Source organism: Haliotis asinina, chromosome 11 (assembly GCF_037392515.1).
Source record: "Haliotis asinina isolate JCU_RB_2024 chromosome 11, JCU_Hal_asi_v2, whole genome shotgun sequence".
Taxonomy (NCBI): Eukaryota; Metazoa; Mollusca; class Gastropoda; order Lepetellida; family Haliotidae; genus Haliotis; species Haliotis asinina.
In genome coordinates this window covers 32,602,289-32,625,805 of record NC_090290.1, presented here as the reverse complement: position 1 = coordinate 32,625,805, position 23,517 = coordinate 32,602,289, and the positions used below count along the sequence as shown (strand labels likewise).

At 38.1% G+C, this 23,517-nt stretch overlaps 1 protein-coding gene across 1 annotated transcript; it reads left to right on the top strand.

Moving 5' to 3' along the window:
- The first annotated feature begins 10,802 nt into the window (after nt 1–10,802).
- LOC137255676 (kinetochore protein Spc25-like) lies at nt 10,803–23,267 on the top strand. The gene is made up of 7 exons (XM_067793159.1): nt 10,803–10,895; nt 12,317–12,499; nt 18,676–18,741; nt 19,720–19,866; nt 21,304–21,408; nt 21,547–21,642; nt 22,124–23,267. The coding sequence occupies exons 2-7, from the start codon at nt 12,355–12,357 to the stop codon at nt 22,246–22,248; spliced, it is 684 nt and encodes a 227-aa protein (XP_067649260.1). The 5' UTR covers nt 10,803–10,895; nt 12,317–12,354; the 3' UTR covers nt 22,249–23,267.
- Nucleotides 23,268–23,517: the final 250 nt, after the last annotated feature.

Sequence of the window (23,517 nt, the reverse complement as noted above, 5' to 3'; positions counted from 1 at the left end):
CGAGGGTCGAAATTGGTTGGGTGGGCAGATGTAGACGAAATCAACTATTTTGCCGGCTTCTACTAGTGGACGAAAGCACAGCAAGTAGAGTTCGAGAAACTGTTTGGGGATCTGGTAGTGTTCGTAGAAGGTGTGTCCCGATTGCTCCAGGATTTGTTTCTCTCGGTCGGAAAGCAACATAGGGCGACACTTCTGCAGCAGGGCCTCCAAGTCTTCGGATATATCGGGAGTTGTGGGCTTGTCTATACCACCTCGGATTCGTGTGTATCGAGCTTGCGATATGTGATACTTCCTCTTCGCTTCCCGAATGGACAAACGACCCGATCGGATCTCGGTATATGCTTCTCGCGAGAGCTTGGTTCCTGGCATATTTCTATGTCTATGTACCCGCATAGCTCTAATTGGGAATACACTATAATTGGGAGTAATTGGGAGCAGCCGAAAAGTGGTCTTATCGAAAGGGTCTTGTTGAATATATATGCTGGTAGCAGAATTAGCTATACTCCGAAGCTTCTGAGCAAAGTGTACCCGCTACCGGTTTTTCTCACCATTCCCTATACTACTCAGAGACATGTTTTCTGATTTAGCGTGAGCCAAGTAAGACCTGATAATATTCTTTATTGAAACAAAATTAAACAAAAAAATCTTTAATTAATTACAGACTTATTTATGTAAGACGATATAATTAAAACATAATCAACTGCTAATACAATACAGGTATGACGCATTGTAAATTTAAAATTACAAGTTAATTACAAGTTAAAGTGACAGGTGTATGGATCATTCAATTCAAATGAATTACAACAAACTGTCGTCCGTAGGTGGGAATGTTGTAAATTGCTCTGTGCTTCTCCCTGCTCATCGCATTCGTGACTCACTCGTGTCATTCTGCGATTACAGTCTGTTTGCCGTGAAAACGTATAGATGAATGTCTCTTTAAACAAAAGAGTAAATCGAATAAAGTGAAATTAAGATCGCAAATTCTTATAATTTTACCTTGCCAACTGAACATTTAATTCTCAGAATTGTATTCAACTTAGGATGAAAGTTGTTTAACAAACGATCATAATTTCAAATCACTTTCTTTGTTTGTATTACAAGGGGGTATGCACATTAAATAAAACGCCGAGAAGAATTTGGGTTGGTCTAAGTTAACGCTCATCACGTGCCTCAAGTGCTCTAGTTTCAAAGTTCAAACTGCTGCGCTTACCCCCTTGCAATGCGAACCAGTGATAACGATTTCAATTTATGATCGTTTGGTAAACAACTTTTATCCTTTGCTGAATAAAATTCTAAGACTTAAATTTTCAACTGACAAGATAAAATTACGTGGATTCGAAATATTAATTTCACTATGTCTGGTTTACTTTTGTTTAAAGTGAGAAATCATCTCAACATGGGACACCGCCATATATGTACATGAGACACCACCATCACATTCACCAATACGTGGCGCACCACCACCGGCATTACATGGGTACACCACAACATCCACGGATTTGAATGAATTAAATCTCTCGATATGGATGAATTTTACGTTAAAGGAATATGCATTTGAAACTACAATATTGACATCTAGGTGATTTGCAAAGTACATATGGTATACTCCCAGTTTTGCGATATTCTAAAAACACAACAACAATATAACTTTAAACACATGACGCCTTTTATTGATAACAGTACTTCTTTTTTGTTCTTTTTACCACGTTTCAGAGCTAATTCTTGCTCCTAGTCAGCTATTTTTTCCAGATGATAAGATGTTATGTTTACTAGCCTGTGTTTAGAATACCTCTTGGCTACATTTTCAGGTACATGTACTTTTGCAGAATCAGCTATCACGTTGATACAAGTCATAGTGTGGATGCATCTTCCAGTCATCGTGCACTGTAGGTTAAACATTTGTGGATTTAGATCTGGTTTTACATAACCGTAGATTGTACATCTGTTTATGCAGATTTGCATCTAAATGATCGTAGATTGTACATTTATGGATTAAATCTGGTTTTGAATAATCGTACATTGCCCATGCGTGTATTAAGATCTGGTTGCAGACAATAGAACATATAAATTAATACATGTTTTATATAATTGTATCAAAGTCCGATTTATTCCCTTAAAATTTAAAGATATTCTTGTGAAATTCCGATGTTTTAATGACCTTTCTTGTGTCTTGTTTCGGGGAAGGGCATAGTCGGTAGACTGGATCAACTGCACAAAATGATGACATAATAATATAGGACTTCACTAAACGTGAGAATCCTTGAGAATGGCTTTAAAACTAACATTTTGGAGGATCAAACGTACACTAATTGTCAAAACACTTCACTCACTTACTCAGTTTAGTCTGGACGTGGGGATTTGATGGCCGCGTTGTATGCGTATACAATCTGGAACATTCTCTGACATTACATTGAAGTGTTTTGACCTGTTTCCACAAGGTGTTAATAAGACGCTGTCAGGTTAATGAAAGATTTGATTTGGGACGGTTTTATATTCAAACTGTCCACAAGATATAATGACCGACAAAATCCTGATTGTGACCTAATTGTGTGAATGTAGTTGGTGAGTTTCAGATGACTTCAGTAAGACAATTCCCATTGTCCAATGTTCTACATGTTCTAAAATGGTACGAAGTGATAACACACCTTAAACAAGATTGCCGTCTGACGAACGGAATCGCCGTAATTCATACGTAATGGGGATGTGTGCAGACATAATATAGTTGGACATCAGTTGCAATACGTTTGTACAGTTTCCACCGGGTCAGCTCCGTTCGCAGACAGACGAAACTCGACCGCATTATGTTCTTAGTTACTTTGGTATTCCGGGCAAATATTCTCAAATCCAAATGATTTGTTCTTAAGAAGTTTGTAGTACATTTCTACTCGGTTCTGCAAGAGCGCAAATGGATTCTCATCAAGTTCTACCCGTTCTGCGTTTATGTAGGTCTCACACAGGTCTTACTATGTCAACACTGTGTGCATTATGATATGACACGGTAGGGTATACAGACATGTGTTTTTAACATGTTCTCCATTTGGGATAAAAAAATTCTGCCTGTGAAACATGAACAAATTTGCAACTATCAACATGCTGAATGCTTATTTCCTTCAATTTTTGTTGGAAGCAGAACAAGAGTACAATGGGTTGGTATAGCAAGAAAGGAGGAAACGAAAAAGAACTTCTTTGGTGAGAAACTGGCTTTAACCTGAGATGCCATCAGCTGTGGAACATTTCGTCAAATGACACAGGATCTCCGCCTTGATGATCATGAGTCCTACAATTTCATTAGAATCACCCACCCATGTTTGATTAACTTTGTTCACATGGGGTGAAGGCGCATTTCTTCCCAGTCTATACGTAATACCAACTGTCCGGGGATTGGGCACAGAAGAGGTAGACATACTGACAACTGATTATGATCAAACGAGAGCATCGTAATTTATATAATCATTACACGTTCTATTCCATCCAATCTCTTTTTTAACAGTTATTGTTAAGACAAGTCAGAACGTCCTAAGAACTACAAATGTACCATGGTGTGCTTCGGGACTACCAACATCTAGCATGGCCGGACTAACAGAACCCCATCGTTCGTTCGTATGTGCGACAAGACAAGACTTGCTGATTTGTCCCAATGTCTTGATAGTGGTGTGTTTTTACGAACAATCTTGACTTCTTGTGCCGTTGACGATCATGTTTCATTCGCTCCCCTACTTTGACCGACTCTTATGGCAGGTGATTGTTGTGATTGTTGCCCGAACAGCTTTGGCTTGTAGATGACTCAAATTCTGACATGATGTGGCATATGATATGACAGAAAGAGAAGAGAGTTAATTGTAAGCTTCTGAATGTATCGAAGTTATCATTTCTCAATTAGGGGAGCATTATTAACATTAAAAGAGTGTTGTATCAATTATACGTTTATGCATAAAAAGTAACTTATAAAAATATTATAGGGGGCAGCTGTATCCCTGCTTCGCCGACCTTGTTCAACTAGAGCTTAGACGCAGTTATGAGCCTTGAAGCATAGTTTTCTTTGGATGATGTTATTTCATCAACTAGTTTAGGCAAATGACGCTTTCATAAACCATACCATTGAATTTTTGTTCTTTTTCGATATTATATAAAACATTTGACATCAAATGAATTGTTTGTTTACACTCGTAACAGTACAAACTTAGTCCTCTGCTATGTATAAGTAGATAAGTAGTAAAACTGCACTGGCGGCCATCTTGGCAACCATTTTGAATTCTGGGTAATATATGTTATAATTCCATATAACATGCTGTCACTCTAGATGTAAACAGGAAACAAAAACAACTGATTCTAGTTACAAGAATAATGTAAACTTTCAATAAATAAATCACCACCACACATTTCCATGAAAAATGAATCGCTAAAATCTCCCGTCTCAAAGAACAAGCTGTAAAACATTATGTTCCTACGACATGACCATACAAAAACTACTTGTTTGGTGTCCACGCCACCACTCTAGAAGAGAAAAGTGTCAAAAAAACATCAAAAGTATCAACATTGGATGTAAATGGACACATTCGGTGTCAATTTTTATGTAAATTTAACTGCCGAGATGGCGGCAAAAATGGCTGCCAGTTTGATTATTTTCGAAAGCAAAAATATGTCAAAAAGTTCTAAGTCCTTTAGCAGTACACAACAGTCAAAATGAAAGTGATCAGATTGATAGTAGTAAAACTATCTATGATTAACCTTGAGATGTTGTTGGGCAGCAAACCAAATGTCATGAAAATGCTCACAGACCCCCACCACATAAACTGGCCTGCTAAAGAAAACTGATACCACAATCTGAGAGTATTACAGGCCTTTTTCATGAACCCAAGACATCATACTAATTGAAAATAGTGTAACCAAATCAGTACTGGGGAAGCTATGAAATCCTATTTCTAGGTCCCTTTTGAGATTCTCCTCTTGGACTATGTATGCAAAATCCCCTGTTGACAAAAAGCCCATCATGTAGGACAAAAACCCCAAAACGCCAAATGAATAATGATTGTGTATTATTCAAATATACCACCTTTAGTTTTCTTCAGTAACTCCATGCTAGAATGCTGCTGCTTGCTTAGTTTATGGAGCATATATGTATACCAGTTGTATAGTGACAGTGAGTTGAAATACTTAATAATGTTTACATATCTATATACTAAGTTGATTGATTACACTTTTAGTTCTCTTGAAATAAATAATGAAGCTTCACCCTTAATAATGTTTACATACGAAATACTAAGTTAATTGATGAAGCCTGTTAATCTATATCACTTATAATCCTTATTACTGATTCAATGAAAAGAAGTCAATCACCCAGAAGCTAAAACATGTTTGGGGGTTTTGTCCTAGGGATTTTGTCCTAAAGTCGAAAGCATTGATAACATTGATAGCATCACCCGAACACAAGCGCCCTCAGAAAAAAACACATTCGAAATGTGTGGCACGAACGCGACCCACATTTCACACATAAAAGCTACATGTAATGATTCCTCTGGTACAACAAGCGAGTCCTAACTTCATGTTTATGATTGATATTGTCCCTCCGTGTATGATGATGCCTGAGAAACAGACTGGCCTGCAAGGCCACCTGATCTTAATCCCACTGAACATGCTTGGGACATTATTGGAAGTCGTGTTTACAGCCCCCATGCTCACCCCCAGACTCTGGATGACCGTGAATAGGCGTTACAGAGAACATGGCAAAACATTCCATGACAGCAGAGTGGTCATTCTAATGTGTGTAATAACATTTACATTCGTCAGGGAGATTATTCTAGTGAATGCTAAAAATATATTTGGTAAAATGATTATTCTAGTGAATGCTATAACTACACATATGGCAGATGGATAATTCTGGTGAATGGCATGACACATATGTCAGAGTAAATTCTTTTGAATGCGATAACTGCATATATGGCAGACTTTATGTCTGAGTGATACTTTAGTGAAATATCACACGTTTTACATATGGTAGAGTGATAATTATAGTGAATGCTATAGTTATATACATTTCCACCGTGATAATTTCAGTGAATGATATAACTATACACCTGGTAGCTGTAATTCTAGGGAATGACATAGACATAATACATATGTCAGCGTAATAATTATTGTGAATGATACATACGATAGAGTGATAATTCTAGTGAATTAAAGAGTTGGACATAAGGCATACTGATAGTTTCATAAGACGCCTGGTCCACCATTTGATAATTTGTACGATGTCGGATTAGCAAGTCAGTAAGCAGCTGGCGTAAAGAGAATTGTAATAGAGAATGCTCTGGAAGATATTTTCTTACTTACCATGGTCGAGATGAACAGTAACTTGAACAGATCCCGCACTGGTGTATTGATTTATACTTTCAGCTGTGAAAACGAAGAAAGACGGTGCTGGAGGTTTTACAAATCATATATAATCATACACATGCAAAGGATAATACGTTTCCAGTACATATTAGATATACGAGAATTAAGGTGCTGTTTTCCGTTCCATGCTTAGATGTTCTAAAGATGTCTATTAAAAGTATTTATCACCTAGGAATGTTGTGTTATCAGATGTCTCTAACTGTTAATTCGTACAAAGCTTGTGTTTTCTGCTAAAGTTTACCAGCAATGTTCATAATACAGATATTCATGATGAGTGTATATGTGTGAACCTTTACAATTCGTGCTGCTTTTAATTACAGTTGTACGTTATATATCCAACGCGATACGTTTCGATTCGCTTTGGTTTTGATTGTCAAAACTGTGTAAAAACCTAAATGAGTTTGGTTTCAATTTCAAGCAGTTGGGTTTGCAGTGAACGTAGAAAGACTTGGGATTCTGACGCGGAAAGATAGCACCCCTTTACGCGAACAAGATCAAAGCCAATGACCCATATCAAGATATGTGGTAGTTAACTTTCACACGTCGGATTTCTGTTATAGAGTATTAAAATAGTATATCACCACTGATGCACACCAGAAATTAAACTTTGGGATTAATTTAAACAAGCTTGAACACTTCTGTAACCACACTGTTACCTGTTACATGTGTGTCAGAATGATGTGAAACACTGGGTAACATACAGTAGAAGTGTAGCCTCTCAGCTGATGTCTAGGGACAACTCTTAACACCCAAATCAGGATGCATTATAACATCTTTTAAAGGCATACTAATTGTTCTCTGTATGTGAACTGTTGTGCAATGAATTTCTTTAAGGAAAGTTAACAGTTTGAAATGTGTGTAACAGTTGTGATATTCCTGACATTACGTCTAGTGTAATAATACAGTATCATGCATGTGCTTGTGTTTTGTTAACATTCAAAGCAGTAACTGACTCCCACCTGGGCATGTTTTTGACCCCTGAACTGTCTCAGATTTAACAGTGTGTGTGTGTGTGTGTGTGTGTGTGTGTGTGTGTGTGTTTGTGTGTGTTTGTGTGTGTGTGTGTATACAACTGTGTCAAAAATACGTTGATTTAATATTTTGAAAAAAAGTACAAACACATGCACATAAGACCAGTTCCTGGTTTAAGACTAAACTATCCTTCATGACTTTTACTTCATTTCATGAAGATGTTTCCTGCATTAATACGCATATTTCCTACCTTATATTGTACCTAACTGCATATGAAATATATTTACAGACAGTTGTGTTTAATTTTTGAAATTTCTTATTTGTGAGGGAAAGTTAAGAAACAGTGTAATAGTTTTGAATACATTATGCGAGACTCTTTAATAATACCTAAATAGAGTACATAAATCATGAATGGGTAGGTGGTTTTGTGTTTGTAAATGTGTTACTTGGTAGGTAAAACAGAAAACCAAACAAGAAAAACTATTCAAGTTTATATTTTGTTGACGGGACTCCTGTTATCTCTCGCCCACATCTATCCTTTAACTATTCCAGTTCAGTGCCAACCTGCATTCTCTCACACTTTTATCTACCTCCACTCACACTGACGGCTTCAGTTCATGACAGGTCCTACAGGAAGTGTTATGGGTGTGGATAGACATTCAATAAAAGACGTAAGCTCCGAGGAGATATGGTCATCGCATTTACACCAGTCTCAGGATTAAACAAAGGAAAACAACAACTAACCCGCAAAACATATATTTCCATCTCCACGTTCAGTGTGCAATGCAATAATTGGATCCCGGGTTTATGATGAAGAATATCATAAGGGAACAACTGACTCGTGCTCACGGGGAGGAATTACATGTAAGGTTCATTGTCATTGAGGACACTGAATAACAAGTCATGTTTACAAAGTCTATACTGTCAAACATGTCTGATGTGGATAAATAAAATCGATAGGCGGGCTTGAAATGCATAGGAAGTATAATGTCAATGATATTCATTTATTTTTCTTCGGGGTACAAAGCATGATCAACTATACATTGCATCAGTCATACCGTTTGCCTTCACTAATAAAAAATTCCGTTCATGAATGATATTGTGTCATGTATCTTAATGTAATCAAATGCTTTGTTACATAAGAAATAAAACATTCATATAATGATAACTGTAATATTCCCTGGTTATGAGAATGTCTTAGCACAGACCTAATTTACATACTTCTGCACTTACTTAGGCTTCCTCTATACAAATATGAACCATTTCTATTTTTGAGTATTCTTGACTTATGAGTAAACTGTTACAATGGCAGACATATGTTCATCAACCCCTACCCCACTTCCCCATTACCTCTAGTGATCCACTGTACTGTCCTTTTATACTGAGAACTGGTTCTCCTTGTCTACATAACCTTCAAAGACGTATATTTGAAATAAATGATTATTGTTCCAAAGACATTTAGTGTGGTGTGGGCCGTGGCTAGTTCGTTAAGACTTCGCTGCTTCAAGCTACCCAATGCCTTGTCTCTATGGTGAAAAATAATACTTTATATGATAATTTCTAAAAATTAATAAACAACAGTATTGTCCGCTTATCCAGACTTGCCCCTTTGAGGTTAGAATTACTATACATCCACGTGCAAAGCAGTACAGCCCTGGAGCAAAGCCACCGAATTCCCAGTGTAGAAATTACTGAAAATCTTTTGATACAAAAAACAAAAAGACTTACTGTAGGTATCTAGCAACCTTACATCATCATTGAAGTCCCATGCCTAAGAATTTATCCTTCCTTGAGAAGAACAAAACAGCAAGTGAGTTTAAAGTCTGGACATTGAAGTTACGCTGTGACCAGCTCGGTCAGCTAGTGAAACAAAAGAAATGGCAGAGAGCTGGGTTATGGAGTGTTGTAAGCAGAACATATATAAGGCTTTTACAGATGTTCTTATCATTAAACACAGTAAGTAATGGGAATAATGTCACCCACCTCACTAGTCAATATAATCTTCATAAACTTTAATTTAAAAAATATGTACATATTTCAAAATATAAAACTGCACAATTCATATTCGTCACTGAAAACGCTGAATTTATGTCCACTGCTCTCAGTCTCCTCAAATCTTCGAATTGCTTGGTTTCCCGTGGAGACGAGTTCCTGCGCGAGTTGTACATGGTTACCGGCCATTTCCGAACCGGAAGTTTCCGGACATGTAGCAGAAGGTATTTGAAAATATATTGAAATTGTTTCCCGCGCTTTTTGGGGCTGAAATAAATTCGTTTGCCATTCTTCCTTTATTTGTATTGCATATATCAATAATTGATTTGAAGACACCTTCAAATTTATTGCTGATACCATTGGTTTTAGATATCAGTAAATAGCAAGAATTGAAGATTTCTATTATCGACGTAAATATATCTCTAATTGACAGTGTCTGAAATAAACAGAATTCAAGATATCTTCAGTTAACTTATAATACAAGTATGTACACAACGATTGTATTTGTTTTATAGACATCTTAAAACACATTTCGAGATGTCACGAAATATGTTCTAGATGTCTCTATGTAACATTTTGAGATAATATAATTCAGTAATTTTATTTTGGATACGAGAAATAAAAAAATCTTCAATCCTCTTCTGATGTCTTTAAAGCATTATTGATATCTTTAAATATAATACAATGGAACAATTGAAGATATCTTTACTTCTTAATAAATGCGAAAACGGCTTGCCCTGCGGTTTTCCAGGAAAGATAGCCTCCCTGTCTGAGAGCATCGCTCATACCACGTATTCATCATGTATATCCTTCTGCAAACAAGCTTGCTCTACTATTCACTTCTCAAATTAATACCGTTATAAACAACATTCCTAGATGTATATTTCAGTTATGAAAAACGTATGAAATATTTTGTCTCCAGCTGATCTTGTGTTCACATCTCTGTACAATTATACTCTGACTTCATTCCATCACTTATGTGTATAAGGGCCGGTGGTTCCCTTACCGAATAAACAATCCAACCGGCACCACTTTGGGTTTTTATTTCACATGTTCAGACTCCAGTTACAGGTTGAAGATTGTCCCTGGTCAAACATTTTCTGTTGAAAAATATTGTTGTGTCCAGTTGTGCTCCAAAAACGAAATGATTACGGATAGACGGGCAGACTATGAGGTGTTCACATTAAATCCAACAATGCTTCTTTTCAGTCAAACAGAGAGTACGGCCTGATACACAGGATTTGAAAGACCGCACGAATCATGTCGTCCTAAACTTCGTACAACGTCCATCGGCAGTATCGCTGTATGGAGTATACGACAGACCCTGGTCAGAAACGTCCACGAAAGCCTTTGCCGTATCAGACACTAAGCTGGTCCCCGACTTCCATTGCGCGATTCATCTTGCGCGCAAGCTTTCGATATGCGAGACGGGACCCAGCATAATTGGGAGCCTGTGCAAACGTCATAGGTTATGTACATCCGGTATACAGGAGCGCCATTTTCAAGTGCGAAGTCGTTGGCTGTCAAAATTGACAAAAAATGTGAGCATAATATATCTATGCCTGTACTAAAGTAATGGAATCTATTCCTGTGACAATACCAGGTCACAAGGGGGCATTGACATGATAGAAAAGTTCCATTTATAAGGTTCTTTTCCAGGAAGGACTTCTGCTCGTAACCCCCCTTTTTAACCTAAGAATCTAGATGTTCTTTTCTTTTTGAAAGCCTACCCCAATCCTAACCCCCAACCCCTCGAAATAATCATAACGAATTGAATACATTTCAGGTGGGGGATACGAGCGGATCTCTTACCAATTTTACAAAAATCCATCCTGAACTCATTTCATGAAAATAATTTCTGCAACACTGCAATAACATGTTAGTCTGTTGCAGTTACCTCTAGTATGGATATAACGTATGAGTCAACCTTGAGCCGCAGGAAAGAGCCCCTCCTGTTTTCCGATGTTCTTTGTTCCGCAGATTAACAGACGTAATACTAAATGGTTCAACTCTATATACTGTACATAGTTTTGAGAGATTTCGTTATATTTGTGAGTCCTCTAGCAAATGTTCTGTTAGGTGTTGTTAATAATTCTAGTATGTATTAGTTTATAAGAACTATTATTTGGGATGGGGGAATGGGAGGAACACTGAACGACTCGCCAAACTATTTATATATTTACTGCTTTTAGTGATTTTTAAAGGCCATGACACAGTCGTACCTAAACTGTCATTACTCATTGTAAGCTTTGTAATGGACAGCATTTGGGTCGTGGTTAACAACAATGGCACTTAACTGCAAATAGAAGAGAAGAGACATGCAGAATATCCACATTTGTCTTCAAGCAAATATTTATTATTTCTTAGTCAAGGGTACAGACCCATGCAAAAAGTATTCTTCAACTTGACCGAATTTCCATAATTATCTTGCCCATAATCACATAATTTCTACATAATTTTGTGTTGCTCATTATCAAATGGCAACAATTTAATCAACATGTGTACAGTGCCATGAACTCCTTTAAAATGGTGGCCTATGGGATCATGCACTGCGGAACTACAAGCAGTGATAGAAATTAAGTCACCCCCATGCCCAAGGTGAATTAAAACCTTGCTTGGCACTTGGCTTTACACTGTTTGGCAACAGGGATATGTGTCATTGATTATGAAGATGGAAAGACTTCCATCCACGTCGACTACTCTGATAACTGCTAATAAAGCCTCATCATCTAAATGTGTGTGCCGTAGTGCAGTTGACTTGCCATTAAATGATTTTAACTGTTTACATTCTGATAGAGCACTCCTTGTGTAAGTTGTTATGCTGACCTTGGAGTATGTAGTTGTCTGTAAAATACAATATAATGGCCCAAACAGTTTCTGACAGTTTCATAACACATGATGGTATTAGAATATTCTGCATCAGCTAGACTTCCTATGGACTAATGTGCCATTTCTCCCCTAGATGTTCCAGGCAGTGTGGACGAGTAGCTGAACAACACAATGGATTACCAGCAAGAAGTAGAGACGTTTCGTTCCAAGCTGCAGGAAGCCAGGGAGAAGTTCAACCACTGGACGGGAGATGAACTACGACAGCTTACACAAGATCTTGCTCTAACTTCCAACAAACTCCTTCAGGATTCACTTGGTTTGTCAATTATCTGGGATTTATTACTTGTACAATGCCAACTATTTAAAGTGGGATTTTGTGAAATTTTTATGCGTTTTAGAGCATATCCTCTAATGAAATTTCTTCATGGTCAAGTGTTTCAGGTTAACTTGAATTCCTGATACAAAATCAAATGCAAGACATGTTTCTGTAAATGGTTCGAAACATTATCGACAATGTGACTGCGTTATTGCTTAAGCAGCCTATGCTCAATGTATGTGTTTCAGTCTCAAGATGTTTAACTACTGAAATGACATCAATGAAATGACATCACATGATCACTTCAGACACTGAAACTGGTTAGTTACACTACACTCAATGCGTATATTATTAACTTCTTTACTTTATGAGATTTCAGAGTCAATTCTTAAACCAAGATCAGTTTTTATGCTGATGTAAATGGCAGTGTATGAAATAGCGTCTGCCTGGTGGCCCGCTGCTTGCTGGATACATGGTGGGCTTACAACTTTACTTTATAGCCGTCCCTGTGTGCCAATACATTTTCCAAGGCTACATATTTGACCATGTCATTGACAACAGGAATTTTTCAAAAAGGATTTACAGTTGTGGTAACTAGTTGATGTCTATATAGTTCATTATCAATCAAACTGTAACTTCCACAGACCAACCTACCCATTTATCTAACACTAAATGTGACTGGTCTAGTGAATGCTTTCAGCCAGTAAATAATGATGTTCTTTCTTGATGGCAGTTACACTAAATGAATAAACTGTGACCACCAAGTCATGGTTTTATTAAATTCGCTTTGGCACATGTTTAAGTTTACATATCCCAGTTTCCTTTATTTAATCCTATAGTTATACAGAGCTGGTTGCATGTTAACTGGGCCGGCAACATTTTTAAGTTATCAGCCCCGTGGGCCTCCTGTCATTTTGAAGGCGTTTCATACACTGTAAATGGATTACTGAGAAGCCTGGTAGTTAATTGTTATAATATCGAGATAGAAAGGACACATGTGCTGTTAATGATAACACACGATACAACAATGTTGTCTGTTTTTGAGTGCTGTGTTGGAAGTGTCTTGTGTTATGTGTCTCAGCTATGGGGCTCTCTTAAGGTTGAAAATATAAAAAAATTACATTTGTATCATTGAAAGCAGTGATTTGGTATCCAAAAATCAACTTGTAGTTGTATAGTATATACCGAACTTGGTCGTTATCCTTGCACTGCCAACATATCTTCAATATTATCAAGTACTGGAGTAAGCTGCTAGGAACTGATAACTATATTCTACGTGTGTGTTATGAATATATATATGACAAGTTGGAAACAAATGGGCCTTTCAGGTTAGGTATATTCAGAGAACTCTTGTTCTTGAATGTATCTTGTCTGCCTATCATTGAACAAAGACTCACTGATCATGCTTCCAGTTTATTGGAAGTCATCCTTGATACATGTATCTCCAGGGCATAATTTCTGATGAATCTTTACTATACCCTGGATGCCTCTACGGGTCAGCCTGATAATGTTATTACCTCCCTTTGCTGGCTCTGCATTCTCACAGTAGACAGTCAGCTAAGCCACTGTTACAACTGAGCTTGCCAGTGTCAACAAAGAGTCACAGCTGTGAAGGTTTGGCTGATATTTTGGGGAAATCATACACACAAATTGACAGGTCTGAAACTTTAACAACATATATGCAAGAACCTCTTCCATCTCTTCCAGAAAACTTCCGCATGGCTTCTGTTGCCATATTTAATCAGTTAGATAATTCAAAAAGCGAAAGTGATTTGTGATTGCTGCACTCAACTTCCCTGTGTAGGCACCTGATTGGCTAAAAAGCCAACCAAGGGAGGTAATAAATTCATTGGGCTGAGCCATAGATGCATCCAGGGTATAGTGGAGATTCATCGGAATGTATGCCCTGGAGATATCAAGGATGAGTTTTACTGAGGGTAGATTGTATAAACATATTATTGACATTTTCACTTTAAAATATTATCTTCAATAATAAATTCCTGCATTTATACAAAATATTTGTCTAGATTTCAGTTCTATTCCCATAACTTATGTATTGAAACAGGAAGGTATAATGATGTTGATATAAACTAGAGAGAGAAGTAAATTGACAGCTGTAAGGGGATGGGACATTTATGATATTGACATATGTCAGACACAGTACTATATGTTTAAAGATATCAAAATATCCAAGGATATATATTGTTGTGTGTATGAAAAGCATTACTTTTCTGCAAATATCACAGAATTGTTTTCACAAAAATGTGCGAACCCTGTGATGTGTTTGCTGGCAGTAGGTGATCAGTCTAACCAAGTTGATGTCCAAGGACTCTTTGTATCCTTCAGAACACGTTATTACTGTTAACAAACCAACAAATTTAGGAAAAGGATTTAAGATACAAAACATAATCTTGCCATAGTTACCATTGTGACTTTTCACATGGAATATATCATCTTTTATCTTTTGCTATGGTGTCAATTCTCTATCAGTGCAACAAGATCACATGATAAATCATATTGCTTCAAATAGAGAATATGCTTAAAGGGAATTTCTCTTAGGCCACTGATTGTCTCAATTATACCAGTATTTCTGGCATGGTTCAAGGACAATACTTACTGATTTACATTTTTCCTTTTCCTGATGCTTATTATGCTTATCTCCTCCCTTTATGCGAAGATAGAACACTTGATATCCCCTAAAGTCCCTTTCTAATTCAAGCAGATGAACAAGCCATGCTTGCCACTCTCTCCTTAATTGCCTGATGACAATGACAATGACCAATGACTTCGACATGACTAGCGAGAGCCTATGCTGTTTCAGTGTTTGTCCTTCGCATGCAAACCTGTTTGTTCTTCCAGTGTTTGCTGTGAACTTTGCAAGAATTTAGCTGATTCAGAATTTGCACTATATTTATATTCTGCTCAAAGGCATGCGAAGGACAAACAGCATAGGCTCTCGCTAGTCATGTCTAAGTTGGTTGATTCTGTGTCTTGTATCTGCATGTTGTTAACAGCTGACATTTGTAATTTTTGTGATCAACCAGACGTACTCCAGGAGCATGGTCGAGATACCATTGGGTCTTCATCTAGATCTCAGAACAGAACGCCATCAGAATCGTGATCATCTCAACCTGAGAAGTTGAAGGCGTCTTTGTCAAAGACTAAGTGTTCAACTACTAGACCTGTGCTGAAACAACACTCCACTGAAAAGTCTTTCTGTGATGAGATCATCCTTCTCAATGAGCGTAACATCTTCATCAGATACAGACACATGTAGAAAAGAGCGAAGGCAGTCACGGAATGGTAGTTGTTCCAGGGATGCATGTAGACAGGAGGACCACGCTCACACCCGCTGCATGGACATCGTTCTCCACTTGCAGAAGGACAGAGATGGTCATCATCGATCTCCATCACTGAAGGAAGCCCTCTTCTCAGACTCAGAGATTGTATCAGGATTATGACAGTTTGGACTTTGTCTCTAGATTGAAGGACTCCAATGAGGCTCATACCTGTATGATGAGTAACAATTGACCCTTTGACGTTTCAGCTGATATCTACCATCCTGGAAACTTTGTCTACAGCCTTTCACACGGCGACTAAGTATCAGTAACAACACATCCTGGCCTTCAGTGCTTGTCGATTCTCACTTCATGATAAGGTGCCCTTTATGAAAGCACCCAAAGTAGACGCATCATACAAGCTCATCAATGAGACTCGCAGTAGATCCTACAAAGTGAAGGCTTAGCGACTGGCTCAGCTGAATACAACCACTATCAACGAGACTCTCATCTCCAAGTTCAACAACTTGGAGAATGAAGAAAGGATGATCCTCTCTGCAGTTATGACTTAGAAGAAGGATCAACAATTCATTCCAGAGCATCTACCCTCGATGTCTGCAGGATTGAATTTATTTCGCCAACAATCTCTACTGTCAGGGTCATCTTGGGGTGACAGCTTTACTAAACCCTTGTATAGAACTCCCTGGTCAGCATCCAAGGTATCCAATGGTAGAATGGTAGGATGCTGCTCAAGCCGTTACTTGGGACTTGAGGAAGTAATGATGATGAAGTTGATCGACACTTTAACTACTGTCTTCAAGCAGACTTCTCAGTGTTACTCCAAGAAGTTAAAGTTCTCGGGGGTTCATTGAGCAAGGGCTCATTTTGTCGCTCAACTGGAGGAAACAGGTGCTCACATGGAACAGGACACACTGCCAGGAGTGCTACAGGAGGAAAGCCCTGAAGTTCAGATTTGGAACAACGGGAGCCTTCCACCCCCTGTCATTCGTGTACAACCTCGATGAGTGGGTTGATGTGTACATTGCTACTGGAGGAATTGGGGACTTCTGAACAACGATCTCATCCTACGACAGGATCCCACAAGAGGCAACACTACCGCGCACAAGACACCCAGCGATCTTTGTGTATGCCAGGGATCAACAAGACAAACTAGCTGACATCCGGACCCCAGGAAATATCTGCACTTCCTATTCAACGGTCAGCACTACCAATGGATGGTTCTACTATCTGGAATATTTTTGGCTCCATGGCTGTTTACTCGTGTCACCAAACCAATAGTCACTTACCTATATCTGCGGCTACTTCACAACGCCTTCAACCTGGATGACAGCATTCAAGTGCATGATGAGACAAGTCACCTCTACCACTACATATCTACTATGGTGGACTCACATATCAAATGTCTCCGCAGGGACCTATTTACTAGTGCTGGTCTACAACAACCATCCCTGAGTACATGCATTACTACAAGGTCGGGGTGCTCACCTAAACGAGATGACAGTAGGAATGCATTCAGCATATCAACCACCTAGAGATGATAGCTGTAATCAATTCAGTATGGCATTGGTTCAGATCATAAAAACCCACAAAGGTGAACCTTTCTACAAAGTTGACAGTTACGTAAAAAGTAAGGGTCATGATATTAGGCGATTTCCACCCTATCCCTGTGACCTTAATCCCATTGAAATAATGTGGGATATTGTCAAAAGAGATGCTGCCAGATCAAACACAACTTTTAGGTTGTGTGACACAGAGGTTTTGGTTATTGAATCCCTTAACAAAATCACGACTGAAACTTGGCAAAACTGTGTCAACAAGGTAGCTAACGTCATTGAAAAGGTTACTGGTCTTGGTATGGCGTACAACAGGCAACTGCGGCACCACTTGTCATCCCTTAAGTCGTGACTATGACACTACGTCAGAAAAGGAACTAACAGGTCTCCCGAAATAGATTTTGAGATTGTCCTCTGCCATGACTGGATGTTCCGTTTCTGTGGTGTCACCCCGCTGTGACAGATAAAAACTTTTGCGTTTTCAATGATGATACTTGTAGTTTCTTAAACAACTTTTTTGGTGGAGTCCAGAAATGTTCAAATATAAGAAAGCTGTTGGGTATTTGTAAATGATAAACGTGTACTATTTATATTTATGTGGCAATTTTGTACAATGATAAAAGTTGCAATTCATTGGTCCGTTTCTGACTCAAAATGGACTATAGTGGGATGCCAGCTGATATATCATATCTACATATCATGTTCCAGTCAACGAATGCTTCAAAAGAAGACAAGTTTGACTGGATGTGATCGCCTCCCATTGCACAGATGTATATTGGAAGAACATGACCACGGGGAAGTACAGAATATACTTATATGGAAGTCAACAGAATCTAGAGTGGCCTGACCCACCACTGTTTCTGTCCGTCGGATTCTGGAAGTATAATCAGCATGAGTCATGATCAGGAAAACAATGTAATTTTCTGAATAAGACTGATATTTAATACTTATCCTGACTCGTGATGCCAAGCCCTCCCAACCACCCCTTATCAGCGCTATATTCACAGTAATTCTTGAGTTGGGCTACTGAAATGAGGAGAGTGTGGCCAGGATGGCTGGTCATATGACCATATTGGCAGGAAAGGGAGGCTCTTGATGGGTGAGTGTATTGTATGTCTGCTTCAGTTAGAACTTCAAGGTATTTCAAGTGTTCCACTATCTTCACACAGAGGGTGTAGATAAGCATAATAAACATGAGTCAGGATAAGGGTAAACTTTCATTTTATTCAGAAAGTTACTTATCTGTTCCCACTGAAATCACAATGCAGTTTCTGTAGTTCATGTTTTTTGTTGTGAGCTCAAATCCTTCTTTACGTATTTCCAGAGAAGAAGAAGGATCATGAGGATGAATTAAACAATCTCAGACATAAGTGTCAAGTTAGCAAGAAGGGTAAGCAACCAGATACAAGCAGTGACAAACCTGTGTGTAGTCTGTAAACCAGATCATGCAGATCTCATAAACTCATCAAACATCAGAAAATGGTCAAATGCAATATATGTTAAATTTTGGGTTACACTTTCTCTGTAAATTGCAGGTGCTAACAACTATGGCACTTGATATGACTAGTTGCAGCTGTTAGGACAGATCAGGTCTTAACATGATTTCATTTTCTGGTTTTAGATTTTTCTGATTAGCACAACAGAATTTTAATAGTTGCCTGTGAATAACAATTTGTTGCTTTTTCTTCCCAGATAGGATATATATAGTATTCTCTCAAGATAACATAGCCAGTTGGCATGTGGGCATCCTCGATATCTCCAGGGTATACGTTCCGATAAGTCTCCACTATACCCTGGACGCATCTACGGCTCTGCCCGATAAATTTATTACCTCCCTTTGCTGGCTCCACCTTCTCACAGTAGCCAATCAGCTAGGCCGCCGCTATAACCGAGCTTGCCAGTGTCAACAAAGGTAGCGGTAACTGCGATGGTTTGCTTGCAGTGCGTCCCAGACTTTAGGGAAATCATACAAACAAATTGACAGGTCTGAAACTTTAAAACAACATATGCAAGAACGCCTTCTACCTCTGCCAGAGAACCTCTGCATGGTTTCTGTTGCCAAGTATACTCGGTTAGATAATTCAAAAAACGAAAGTGAGTTGTGATTGGTTCGCTCAACTTCCCAGCGTAGACACCTGATTGGATCAAAAGACAGTCAAGGGAGGTAATAAATTTATAAAATTTATACCCTGGAGATAACGAGGATGGCATGTGGGTTTAGTTTTACAAAACTTTTAAGCAATATTCCAACAATATCATGGTGGGGGACACCAGAAATGGACTTCACACATTGTACCCATGCGGGGAATTAAATCTGGAATGATTATATTCATAAATGATGGAAAATTTTCTTATTTGAATGTTTCAGCTCTTAACGAACACATAGCAAAAGTACAGGAGTTGAAGACTGAACTCAACCGCCTCAATGAGGAGTCTGATGAAAGACTTGAACAACACAGACTGATGGAACAGGAGGTATTAAGTGTAGGAGAAGACATCAGCAGGGAGAAACAGTGTAAGACTTTCTTGTATTTCTGTGGAGAAGTGTTGCCCTTGGTTGTGCCAGTGATCAGATGTACTAATTGCTGATTACACCTGCAGGTGTCTGCCTTGGTGGTCCTTGGTCTGGTGAGGATCCACTGATCAGGTGTTCTAATTGCTGGTTACACCTGCAAGTTTCTATCCATTTTTCAGAATTTTTTTCATATGAACTGTAACATGAACAAGGAACAGTGTCATGGGCTTGGGATGTGAGGTATGCTCCATTAGATTTTCATGGTATTTAGGACAGACTCAAGAGATATTATGAGCAATACACTGAAATTAGATTCTCCCCTAATTTTTGTCATATTACTACTCCCATGTAAAAGCATGAAGTGATGAATGCCAAAACACTTTATATTTATAATTAGATGTCCAATCAAACAACACACTATCCAAGAAAAAGTCATGTATTAGTCACCCTGCCCTAATTCCATTGTCTCCCATGCCCTTCCTGTTCCTTGTTAGGATATATGGCCAGTCTTTAAGATTGGAGGAAGTCAGCTATTGAAGCTCTTCACATACATTGTGGTATACTGTATGCGTTACAGTATTAGTTACACAGTGTTATGAAAGGGTGTAAGGTACTGTAAGAACCAAGTAAATTCTATATATCCTTTGGCTGCGACTCAGGAAATTTAGATTTTCCAAGGGTCTTACAGTCCATACACCCTTCATAAACACCACATTATAAATTGATTACCCTTAGGATGCTTAAATTGAGCATATCATTAATAAATGTTTTCCAACACTTTCTGAAAATGTCTCCATAAAGGGAGATAACTCAAGATGGGAACGACAAGTGAAATACAGAAACATTTTGTTTTGGAGACATTTATTGACACAAAAGGAAATTATGGCAACAAGTTTATTACCATGTTTACACTAATTGTAGAATAAGCCTTCATCACCCCATTGCTTGCGATAAAAGCTGACTATGCTTGTCGTAAGAGGCGACTAATGAGATCAGGTGGTCAGATTTGTGCACTTGGTTGACATGTCATCAGTTCCCAGTTATGCAGATCGGTGCTAATGCTGTTGATCAGTGGATTGTCTGGTCTAGACTGGATTATTTACAGACCGTCACCTTATAGCTGGAATATTGCTGAGTGTGGCATAAAACTAAATTCACTATACTCATAATTGTATGCATCAACTAAAAACTTCAAAGTGATCAGTCATTTGGCAGCCACATTCCACCTAAGATGAAGGTAATTTGTACAGCTCATGTAGTGTGTCACATGAGAGATTTGCTGGGGTATACGGTTGGTATTGACCTATCAGAATTCAACAAATTTATCTTAAGGGTAATAAACATCACTAAACTCTGGCAACTTTTTACAAGTTCCAGTACTTGGCTAGCTATGTCCACTGCTACTGCTACTGTTAACTATATATAAAATATTTACAGTGTTGTCTGCTCAAGAGAAAGCTATATCTGATAAGTTGACTGAGCTGGAGAGAGCAGCTGCCATGTTCCAAGACAGACTTGGACTCAAGTTCAAGAAAACATCAGGTAATTCTCACAGATTAGAATTACTCATAGAATAGAATCGAAATATAATACACTGAAGAAGCAAAGATATTTGAACCCATACTCAATACATAGAACAGCAGTTTTTAAATACTGAAAAGCTGCTCTATCGTTTGACAGGTGGTCGTCTCCAGGTGGTGTTCACTTGTGTTGATGACAAAGATCCAGATGCCCGCTTCTACTTCTATGTGCAGATTAACCAGGGACAGTACATAGGTGAGTTTATCCACCACTGACTAGCTTCTATATCCAAGTGCAGGATCTTTTGGCTTGAGGATATTCTGTGCTAGAACTAACTGGATTGGTGGTGATGTCTCCCTCAATAATCTGGGCAGACTTCATCATTCTCAACTAGAGCCATGCATGTGCATCAATCTGTATTGTTTGGGGCAAATATGTTGCTAAAAGCAGCAAGATCTTACTCAAGTTGTCAGCCCAATATTAGAGTGATTCTGTATCAGTGATGTTGTGGACAGGTGGTAGAAGGTTACAGTATTAGTCCTCAGTATGTTTGTTCATATTAGAGCAGACTGAAGAGGTATTGTGGTTACAATGCATGTGGATTGTCTGCCTTAAGACTTGAAAATTTACATTTGTGATGCTACCATGCAGTAGGTCAAGACTCACCCTTACGCTTTGACCATGATTCATACATATTCAAAAATTTTAAGGATGTTGTGATTGTTTTGTGTTCCAGTTTCTGGCTGTGAGCCATTGGTGGACAACTTCGATGTCTTGGTGGAGAAGCTCAACTCAACAAACAACTTCCGATCTTTTGTCATTGCTGTAAGAAAAGCTTTCAAATCAACTATAAAAAACTGAGCAAATACAAAGACTTACTCCCATGGGTGTAAAAGGGAGCTGGGTATGGCACACAAAAACATTATTTGATGGAAATCCAGCCCTGCCTACCTGGCATATTTCATATGATTTTTTATCATTAAATACAATTATACATTGTAGATTGTATGCAATCAAACTATATTCATCAAAAAATAGTTTCATTCCAAACTATAGTTCAACTTTTAGTATTGACCATCATTGAGAAGGTCCTTGTCTGATCTTCCAATATTGTTTATCAATGCCAACATGCATACCCAAGTCCTACTGATATTCTCTGATTGCTTATGAATGGCAATAGCATTGCTAACCAAGCCATGGACATGCTCCCAGACTTGAAAATCCAAAAATTACCCTTCAGTCAAAGGTTTCTTCAGAAATACATTTCCATCCCCAAAATAAGCAGATCCGCTAAAGAATGTGTGTTGTACATATTGCTGTGCAGACATTAACATTGTGCATTCAGGAGACATGCTGGGAGGAGTTCAGCAATATTATATTCCTTATGAGATTGTACACGTTTATGCCTCAAAATGCACTTTTAAGCCACCATGAATACATCTTGAAGGCAAGTGGGGTAGGCAGGTCTGGAAAACTAAGCTTCCAGACATCATGTGGACCTTGAACACATGAATGTTGTGATAATTATAATTGTTCTCAGAAGCTCTGTGTATGTACACTTCTTTGAGATGTTCAGTAAGGTTTAGTTGTATATACATACACACATGTATAAATTATTTAAAGAAGTTAAAACCAAGGTATGTTGAATTCACTCATAATTATGTGCTTCATGCAATCTGGCTGATTAAAGAAGTTTTTAAATCATTAAATGTCTATTTGTCTTGTAATCAGTGTGAGAAGTAGCCACAGATGGCCTAGCAGGGCAGTGGCTAATAAAAAAACAGTCGGGCCAGTAAATCTTACAAGTTACTGTGGAACTGTCTTGTGAATTTTCATCTGATCATTTTTTAAATACACCATGAATAAAAAGTTAAGCACCACTCAGTATATTTTGCTAAAATATAGGTTGGCACATAGCTTTTTTCTGAAGGATTTCCTTTCATAATTTGGTTCAGTGCTTTTAGTTTAAAAACAGAGCCATAGTGGAAATTATCTTTTACTTCCCACATGATGCATGCCCTTTTGGAAAACATGCATTTTGTTTTCCTAAAAAAGGTTACCTTCTTTTGAAAAGTGAAAACAGAAATGACTAACATTTCCCTATCTTATCATCTTAGTTCTGAAATAAGC